Below are 10,273 nucleotides of genomic sequence, written 5' to 3' on the forward strand. Positions count from 1 at the left end.
CCTAATAGTCAATATAAACCTCCCCTGGTGCAACTTAAGGCCATTTTCTCCTATCACTTGTTACTGGGAAAAGAGACTGACCCCCACCTCGTTCCAACCCCCTTTCAGGCAGTTGTAGAAAGTGATAAGGTCCCCCCGAGCCTCCTTTTCTCCAGGCCCTTCTCTGGACATGGCTCCAGCATCTCAACATCCTTCCTGAACTGAGGGGCCCAAAACTGATCACCAGATTTGAGGTGCAGCCTCACCAGTGCTAAATACAGGCATACTGTAGATTCTGGAAAAAAAAAAACATTCTAGGTACAAAGGCTATAAAACAAAAATGTTGACTTCAAAAGAGAGTCATGAAACAGGTGAAGACTGAAAATATTCAATAAATAAAAGAGGTTCCTCATAAACAAAAGAACTTCTTGATGTAGTTCTGTTTCTGAAGCACTACGATGATTTGTGAATCCAGAGGTTTTTAAGTGCACCATACTCTCATGTAGTTAACAGAGAAGCATTCTTTCCCAGGAAAAGAAAAGTCTCTGTTACATAAAGCAGACAGCTTGACAGAAAGAAAAACAACTTTTTATTTAATGGAACCAAGGAATCATAGCTTAGATATATTTACATGTGCCATACAGTCATATATAAAAAGTTAATTTTACTCATGTTCATTACTTATTTACACTTATTTAAATAACGGCTCTACGGATAACAGGAATGTGTCTTCAAAATGCTGGTCAGAAAACCTGTGCACAGAGCGACGAGCATTTTCTCTGATCTCCAGTCTTTTCTCAGGAGACAAAGAAAATATGTAAGCCATTGTCTCAGCATAACTGTCCTCGTCTTCTGCTAAGAAGCCTGTAACACGTCCTTCATGGGGTACCACGATGTCTAATTTGGGGCCACCAGAATTGTGAGCCAGGATAACTGTGCCAGCTGCCATACATTCAACAACTCCTGTAAGAGAGACAAAAAATGCTGATATGAGTCTGCACATCATGTGCTTTGACCTTCTGTAAAACACTGGAAAGTTAAACCAACACTAAAATTCACTACAGACTGCTATTCCAAATTCAGCTGGAAAAATGCAGCGAAGATGGTCCCATAAGAAACACAAATTTAAATTTTTTCAGTTCTAAGGACTGAAATGACAGTTTCTAAACACATAAAATTGAAATTAAGTATCAGATACAACTGGTTAATTTGTGGGTCTTGTAACATACCTGATTTTAAACGTTTGGAAAGACACTGAAAAAAATTTGTCTGCACATTTCAATCAGAAAATATTCAGAAGTTCAGTACTTTGCAAATGAACAAATCTTTATAGCTTCTGACAGCAAGGCACTAGTAAAAATTGTTATCTCTACATCTGTATTTTTGATGGAAGAAATTTTAATGAAATGGGAATCAGAAAGCTTTCCTCAGCCAAAAGCTGTGGGATAGGAACAAAGTATAATGTACACAGCAACTTCAATTCTCCTCCATGGTTTCAGAAAAGACCTCAGAAATGCCTCAGTTCTGATTTGATTGTTATAAATTCCCTCAGCTCAAACACTGCCTACTATAAATAGTGCTCCAAAGTTTTGGAATATGTTTTTTTACACATAAAAAGCCTGTTAGATGAAGGTTAAATCCTGCTCAAATTCAAAATCACTTTTTAAAAAATTTTAACTAAATTGTTTTGTGGGAGAAAAAAAAAAAGAAGACATAATTTCCAATATTTTGCCGTTGTTTCTGAGAGGCACTTTAGTGTCAATTTTTTTATACCTCCTACAGACCATAAACTACTACTCCTCATACTTAACCTGTTTTCTACTGAAGTCTGAAGACATTAACTGTTGTTTAGTCACATTATAGTAGAGTATGGTATTCGTCTGCTTGGCCAATAACTTACCTGCCTGCCGTAGATTTGTAACAGATGGGCAAGCTGGCACTCCCTTTCAAGGTCAGGACTAATCTAATCCAAATAAACGGAGCCCCATACCTTAATTCTGGGTCCCAGCTCCTCTCTGTCATTTTGCTCCATGCTACACCCATCAATTTAAGGGCTTCATACATTTGCCTCAGCAGAGATGCCTAATGCAATGAGACGACCAAAGGTACCTGGTGGCATCTACACGGGGCTTATTTGTACCAGTCAGGATCTGTGGGAGACTCACACCCCTGAAACAGCAGCTGGAGCCCCATGACATACACTGGACATTTCAAGTGGCATTCGAGGCAGATGAAACACAACCAAAATCTCTAACAGAGATGTCTACACATGAACTGTCTCTAACCTCCCCTTGCAGTCAGTAGAGCCACCAGGGCACAATTTAAGGTGTTGGAAGAGAAACACCTGCAGCTTCTTGAAACTCTGGAAGGTTGGCAAACCTAACCCAAGCTGACCCATGACCTTGCAGGGTGACAGCTGGAGGTCAGCAGGACATCCTGGACAACACAGACAGGACTAGCTCTGTGTTTAGGTGACCAGAGGATGCACAGAATTAACAACCTATGATTACAGCACTTCAGCTTGCACTACAGTAGCACCTAGTGGTGCATCATCTGCACTGGTCCTGCAGGCTTTACGGCAACTACACTGCCTCCAATGGGAAAAGGAGCTGGACACGTGCTTGGCATGAAGACCTCTGTGCTTAGACACCTAGGGACAAGCAGCTGAACACTCAGGAAACGTACTGACCGATCCCAAAGTGCTCATTCCACATGGTGTGCAGGCCAATGGTGGCCTCAGCCAGGTGTCTCTTCAGCTCCTCAAAGGGAATGTTAATCCTGAACACCACATCATCACTAACTCCCAGCTCTTCACACAGACATTTCAGGTTGTTTACACGCTCTTCATCTTGCTGGTTACGACAGCCACCAATTAAGATCAGCTTCAGTGATGGCTCCTGCCCCACTCTCTTCTCTTTCAGCAATTTAGCAAAGGCTCTGATTTGCAAAGGATGATCTTTTTCAGGCCTGAATTGGCTGACAGAAACAATGGAATATTCACTGGTGCTCTTTTCCACTTCCAGTGGAATATCCAGGAAAGCCTGAACATCGCATGGTGGATACACAACACTAGTGCAAGCCCCAGCTCTCCAGAGGGAAAGGATGTGATTCAGTGTCCAAGAAGAATTCACCATAACCACATCACTGCAGGAACCAACCAACCCGTACATGAAAGCAAAGAAGTAGTAGTAGACAAGTTTAAATTTGCTGAAGAGAGGACTGCTTGTAATGAAGGCAGCATTGTTAAACCTGGTATCCTGGTTCCTCACCACAGAGAGCATATCCGTGCTGATTGTGGGATAATGGACGTAGCATCCAACGCGACAACCTCCCAGGTATTTGAAGAGGGGAATTGTGAAGGCATAACCCATTGAGTCAATATAAATATCAGGAGCACACTTTAGAAGAGCTTCCCAGCCAAGGAACACTGATCCTAAACTTTGTCCCAGCAAAGTGAAGTGAGGATAAAGAGAAGCTTCCACAAGGAAGCGTTTTTGTAGAAATACAAATTTCACAGGATGGATTAACTTAATATTGAATCTTCTGAAAGCGCCTTCTACTATTTCTTCTCCAGTGGCATCTCTATCACCAGTGTAAACAACACATGTTACATTTCTGTACCTGTAAGAATAAAGAAAAAGAATTTCATATATTTTTGTCTTTATATTTTTCAGCAAGAAACTAAAATATAATCCACTTAAAAGTACTCAAGAAGAATGTGAGAACAAATGTCTGGCCCAGAAATTACTTTAATTAAATAATATTTTTCCTTATACTTCCACAGGTTTTTTCTGATCTGCAGAAAAACATATGGCTGAGAGCCCAGGGAATATTTTAACTTTAGTAAAACATAAAAGGAGCTCAGTATTATTGTACAGACTTCAGAACTCCTTGCTCTACACTGTGCACTCCTCTGTCTAGTGCACAGCATGAGCAACATGCAAATGATGGCAAATCAATGGATGTACCCATGTTAAATCCACTTTAGGTATTAATTTGTTTTACCTCCTGCACCAAGAGGCAAGTATAAAGATGATCAGTTATCTACTGAGGAGTTATGACTACACAAAGTTCCATAGCAATAGTGGAAAACTGAAGAGGAAGGAGAGGTTTTCTCAAGGAAAGAAAGAAAAAAAGTGAGAGGTGCCACAGCAGGAAATATCAAAATGTAAAGGGATGAAGTAGAATGCAACCACATGAAACTCAGATGTAAAATAAAATGTAAGACTAGTAGATTAATGACGCCTACTTAAATATGTAAAATGCCAACATATGCATAAAGAATAGCAACAGAAGCTGAGAATGAAATATGGTGTTTGATAGACACATATGCTTACTTTTTCTGGAGCGTTCTTATGGCACACCACAAGACTCTCTCCCCTCCACCTCCTGCATTGCAATAGGGGTGAAAAAATGCCACCAGCAGTGGCCGCTTCCCATCTCTTCCTGCTGAGCTCAACTGTTTCTTCCTTTGTATCCAGAGCCGTACTCCACAAAGTAGTAGCACCAAGCAGATGCACAAAATTCCACTTAGAAACAATGCAGGGAGTAACAATGAGCACAGCAATCTGAAACAAGCCAGAAATATTAAAATACATAATTGCTTTAAGGAATTACTCGGTATGGCATTGAGAGAGAAGGACTTGAAAGTAGAGCTACAGGGAGTTTGACAAACTTCTTGAGTTCTTCTAATCTCAGAAATCATCACTGTGTATGACTGACAATTACAGAAATGAAATCACTACCCTGGTTTGTTTATGTGAAGGTCTCTTTTCTCCTGGTATTACCTTGCAATAATTTATTACTGTTTATTCATGCCCCACATGTGTTATCTATCTCCATGCGCTCTACACACTTGGTAAAAGTTGCACGCCCTTAGCAACCTGGCAATACACAACCAGCAGAGTGACTTCCAAATAGATTTGTAACGAGTTTTTTTCAGCCCAATCTCCTGTTTGGCTCGCTCTACTCTGAATTGTTTTGGTGTCGGGCTATTGCGGCCAGGCAACTCCTATTCCAACCCGCACTTCCCACTTCCCGGAGGCATGAACAGCGATGCCAGCTGTCCAGAGCAGCTCTGTGCAGTCTGTTTGCCCTGCTCTCTCAGTCACTGTCAGGGGTGCTCCCTTCGCTCTGCACCGCCTCCCTGACAGCCCTGCTAGCCCCGTAGCGGGAGGTTTCCTGGCCCAGGGGCCTCACAGGGACAGCACCTAGTTCCTCCCGCTGTGCCGCTAAGCCTTGCGACAAACAGCGTTTACTCAGCCGCTCCCGTTTACAGAAGAAGCGACCCACGGGTCACGACTGACACATAAGGAAGCACTTTCATTTTGGGCCGGGAGCGGCGGAAAAGCACATTAACCCATCCGAGCCCGCGGCACAGCGCGGAGCCGGGCAGGGGCCGCCCCGGGGGCGGAGGAGCGCGGCCAGGCCGGGGCCGCCTCCCTCCCTCCCGCCCGCCCTGCCCGCCGCCAGGACGCGCCGCCCCCGCGCCCCGGTACCTGAGGAGCCCACACAGGCACAGCCCTCCCGCCACCATCTTGGGCAGCGCTGCGTCGCCTTCCCGGCGGAAAAGGAGGTTCCCGGCTGGTGGGGCGGGACCAGCCGGGCAGCAGCTCCGCGCTGGCAGCGCCGCGGAGGGGCGGGAGCGGCGCCGCCGCTGTCTCCGCCTCCTCCTTCACCTCCTTCACCTCCTTCCCCTCCTTCCCCGCCTCCTCCTCCGCCTCCTCCTCGCCCTCGCCCCACCCAGCAAACGCGGAGCCTGCAGCCCGGGGAAGGCGTGCAGTGCAGTGCGTTGTTGTGAGTCTTGTGCTGCTGCATGAAGCGTTTTTCCCAGAGATGTCGGGAGAGTGTGGACAGCAGCACATTCCCGGCACAGTTTAGTCAGACATAACACGTGCTGCTCCTTGAATTGCATTGCGTCCTCCTCAAGTGACGTCCTCGGATTCCTTGGGCAGGATGGAAGGGAGGGCGCTGTGAGGAGGCGGAGGCCTCCCGGGTACGTGGGGCTTCTTCTGTGTCTCTGTGTCCCACACTCCCCCAGGTTTTGCTGGCCCTTCTTGTTGGCCAGGAGAGGATGAGCATCGACGAGCCCGATGTCCTGGCTTGCAGCCCTGCCGTAACGTCCTGCTTGCCAGGGAATCCCTCGTTACCGAAGGGGAGCTCTCAGCGACTGTGTGCAGGTTACTGTTGTGAGGCCGAGGGCAGGGTGTCCAACACAGCCTGCGCCTGGCACCGTCTCCAAAAGGATCCCATGAACACGATCATGGGAACAGTTACCACAGTTACTCCAGAGGTTATGTCTGTCTTATGTGCTTTTTGGTCTGTTTTGTCTTGATTGGAGAGTATATGCACAGACCAGAAGGTCAGTGTAGCAGTAAGACTGAATGGTGCTGGTTTTTCAAAATACCACTAATGATGTGTCAATCCATGTCAAAACTTCATGTTCCTAAAATGTCATCCTTGGAGCGACATAAGGAACGCCCCCTGATCTCTGGGGTTCTGGGAAGCATTGGGTGAAACTACCAGACTCTCTAGAGCAGGAGAGTCCTTGCCAGAACAATCCGAAACATTTCTGATCTCCTGTCATATTGCTACATGATTCTTTTCCCCCCACCACATTCTCCATTTTAAAATAATAAAATGCTTTATGTGGGAAGTTTGATCCAGATAATTCATTCTTAAATCTCTTGCAGAGTTGAGGCTGTCCAAAATTTGAGGGAGTTTCAAAGCTTGTTTCTTTAAACAGGCCTTTCCAGAACTTGTGATCCTTCAGCCTCTTTGAGGTCAGCATGATCTAATTAATATTGTAGTCACCTGTGCATTTTGAGGTCTTGTAGGTGTTAAGGATGTTTGTGAAAGTCATCCTGTGTCTTCTGCATGAGAAGAGTGCAGGTTGGAAAGTGATGAATCATTAATTTATGTGGCCACTGCTGTAACCAGAAGCAGTGAGACAAAGGCTCTACTGTAGTGGGAGTGAGAAAAGTCCAACTTAAATGATGGTTATTTGGTTCTGACCTGCCTGGATTGAGTTTTCCATTTAGGAGGACTCAGCCTTGGGGGTGAAACTGGAAATGTGGAAACTCAGAAATTTATTGGTTGTTTTACTGATGTTTTTATTTAAATATTTTGACTGTCCTAAGTACCACTGACTGTAGGTTTTATCAGGATGTCTCTAGGTAAGCAGGTAATTTGGAAAAGGTCTGTGGGAGGTCCAGCAAGCATGGCCTAACATTTCATTTCTGAACCAACAGCTCTCATAAGGAGGATGCAACAGGTATTGGTTTCTCTCCCTTAAACTTTTTCCTCTTCCCTGACACAGCAGTTGCTTTAAAAGCATGCGGAATCTTTACAGAATAGATCTCTGCTGGATTTACACCTCTGAACTCAAAACACCTTTCTTTCTTCAACATTTGAAGATTATTTTCTGAGTTCAAAGTTCAGAGGAGGAGGCAAGTTATTCTAGGGAACAGGAAGTCCAGACTATTTTAGATGATGCAATTTATGCTTCTCCCCACTGACTTGGAAAGGAGTCCATGGTCACTCCCTTGGAAGGTACGAATCTTACACCAAGTCTTCAAGAAGCTGAAGGACAGCAGGTCACAGCTTAATTAAGATGAGACTTAAGTAATAATGGTGAAGAATTCCTGGAAGCAAGAAGACTAATTAATGAGGGAGACACCTACATACCGGGCTTTTGAGTTTCCCTTGCTCATTTAGGGACAAATCTGCATGATGGTGGGAGTGTCATATAGTTTTCTCAGCTCTAATAATTTATTATTAAATAAATTTATAGTTCTATAATTTATAGTCACTAATAGTTCACTAATAATTTATAGTTCACAGAATCACAGAATGTCCGAGATGGGGAGGAACTGGTGGGATGGATGCAGCCAGAGAGTTGTGGTCAAAGGCTCAATGTCTAGGTGCTGCACCTGGGTTGGGGCAATCCCAGACACGAGTACAGAGTAGAAGAACTTGTTGAGAGAAGCCCTGCAGAGAAGGACTTAGGGGTTCTCATGGACAAAAAGCTGGAGAGGAGCTGGCTATGTGCCCTTGAAGTGCTGAAGGCTAACAGCATCCCGGGCAGTATCAAAAACAGTGTGGCCAGCAGAGTGAGGGAGGGACTTCTGCTGCTCTGCTCCACTCTGGTGAGACCCCATCTGGAGTGCTGCATTTGGCTCTGGGGTCTTCAACACAGAAAAACAGGGACCTGTTGGAGCAAGTCCAGTGGAGGGCCATGAAGATGGTCACAGGGCTGGAACCTCTCTCCTGTGAAGGCAAGCTAAGAGTGTTGGGGCTGTTAAGGCTGAAGAAGACAAGGCTCCAGGGAGACCTCATTGCAGCCTTCCAACACATAAAGAGGGCTTATAAAAAAGAGGGAGGGTGACTTTTTGCATGGACAGATAGTGATAAGACAAGGGGAAACAGTTTTAAATTAAAAGAGGAGAGATTCAGATTACATTTCAGGAAGAAATTCTTTACTGTGAGGGTGCCACAGGCTACCCAGAGAAGTTCTGGATTTCCCATCCCTGGAAGTGTTCAAGGCCAGGGTGGATGAGGCCCTGAGCAACCTGATCTAGTGGGTAGCATCCTTAACCACAATAGAGGGGGTGGAATTAAATAATCTTAAATGCCCTTCCAACCCAAACCTTTCTACGAATCTCTGGCCTCTGGAGGCCATCTTCTCCAGCCCTCCTGCTCAAAGTGAGTACCTAGAGCAGATTGTCCAGGACTCAGTCCAGATGAGTTTTGAATACCTCCAAGGATGGACACTGCGCAACCTCCCTGTGTAACCTGTGCCAGTGCTTGGCCACCCTCATAGTGAAGAAGCGTTTCCTGATCTTCAGAGGGAGCTTTCCATGTTTCAATTTGTGCACCTCGCCTCTAGTCCTGTCACTGGGCCCCAGTGAAAAGAGCCTAGCTCCTCTTTTCACCCTCCCTTCACACATTGAAGACCTTGTCAAGTCTTGTCAAGACTTGAACAATCCCAGTTCCCTCAGCCTTTCCTCACAGAAAAATTGTCCCAGGCTCTTAATCATCTTAGTTGTTTTATTTTTTTTTCCTTAGTCCCTCTTGTGGTAATTAAAAACAGATGTATTAATCCTTTCAAAGTTCTTCTGTTAGCTTTTCATTATTCACAGAGTTTTCAGCTGCTGATGTGAGCAGTATGAAACCTGAGTGCTGACAGACTTGCAGACTGCAAAGCTTACCTTTAATGTGTGAACATCCAACACAGGCTAATTAATTGAGTCATCTACATTTCATGACTTCCCCACCTTCATTCATATGTAGCAGAGGATAGTGCATACATGCATTTAGGGTACTGACAAGAACTTCAGCAGGAGCAGTGATGAGGTCTCTGTGGTGTTCCCACTCCAGCAGTGAGAATGCTATTCAAAACCTTGTCTGTAGAAATTCCACCAGGCTGACATGCCAGGAAAAGTAAACTAGCCTTGTGATGAAGTCAGCTTTGTTTTCACCTTCCCAGAGATGTACCAGGTTTTTAATTTTTTGTTGCCTCTGTATGCTTTTTTTTTGTCATGTTTTAATTGCTTTCCTTATTAAGCTCCTTACTCTAAAGAAAGCCCATGCAGATGGGCTTTTTAAAGTGAAGAGTATTTAGAATAAGTAGCAGAATCCACTCACTGTGTGTTTTCCCTGTGCCTGCAACGCATTTGACAGTTTTAAAGTATATTTTTGTAACTCTCGTTCTTGCTGAGCAGTTTATATATGAGTAACTTAGTAAGATAAAACCACTGGCAAGTAATAATAGAAAGAAACTGGATTAATATTGTGTAAAGATATTCATATGACAGTCATGTGGTCTGTTATACTTTCTTGTACAGTTAGTTACTTTCTTTCAGAAATATTCACTGTGTAGCACCAAGTCTCTTGTTCAGGGCTGCTGTCTGAGCTGTGAAAATGCATGGGACTGTTTTTAGTAGACGAAATCTCAGATCATTCATATACAGAGTAAGTTTTTTCACTTTTGTATGTGTCTTGTGATAGGCTGTTGAACATTACAGTACATTTAATCTTCATTGCATATAGGAGCAGAAATAAAGTTGCACCAGTTCTATGCTAAGTATTTGTGAAGCAAAACCCAAGCATTGGTAAGAAATTGTGGCATTGCTATACCTAGGGAAGAATACTATGGGGTTGTTTTTACTGATATCTTGTAATATTGAACTTGCTAATTATAAGCAATTCTAGTAATTTCTTTTTCACTGTCATCCTTAATTCTGAGTTATGTGTTCTAGGGCATAGGTGTTCATGCCATGTATCTGTGAGCAAA

General features: G+C 44.1%; 1 protein-coding gene across 1 annotated transcript; it reads right to left on the reverse strand.

Moving 5' to 3' along the window:
- Window positions 1–551: 551 nt before the first annotated feature.
- On the reverse strand, window positions 552–7,693 carry ALG11 (ALG11 alpha-1,2-mannosyltransferase). The gene is made up of 4 exons (XM_053935513.1): window positions 5,478–7,693; window positions 4,317–4,547; window positions 2,669–3,600; window positions 552–942 (listed from the first exon to the last, which is right to left on the reverse strand). The coding sequence occupies exons 1-4, from the start codon at window positions 5,513–5,515 to the stop codon at window positions 671–673; spliced, it is 1,473 nt and encodes a 490-aa protein (XP_053791488.1). The 5' UTR covers window positions 5,516–7,693; the 3' UTR covers window positions 552–670.
- Between the last annotated feature and the right edge of the window lie 2,580 nt (window positions 7,694–10,273).

This window comes from Vidua chalybeata, chromosome 2 (assembly GCF_026979565.1).
Source record: "Vidua chalybeata isolate OUT-0048 chromosome 2, bVidCha1 merged haplotype, whole genome shotgun sequence".
Lineage (NCBI taxonomy): Eukaryota > Metazoa > Chordata > Aves > Passeriformes > Viduidae > Vidua > Vidua chalybeata.

Bases quoted from the DNA above. Each gene is read 5' to 3' on its own strand.
- ALG11 (XM_053935513.1), bottom strand. From the start codon at position 5,515: ATGGTGGCGGGAGGGCTGTGCCTGTGTGGGCTCCTCAG. The intron at 3,601-4,316 runs GTAAGCATATGT...TTATTCTTACAG, and splicing joins ATAAGAACGCTCCAGAAAAA to GTACAGAAATGTAACATGTG. The intron at 943-2,668 runs GTCAGTACGTTT...TCTCTCTTACAG, and splicing joins GAATGAGCACTTTGGGATCG to GAGTTGTTGAATGTATGGCA.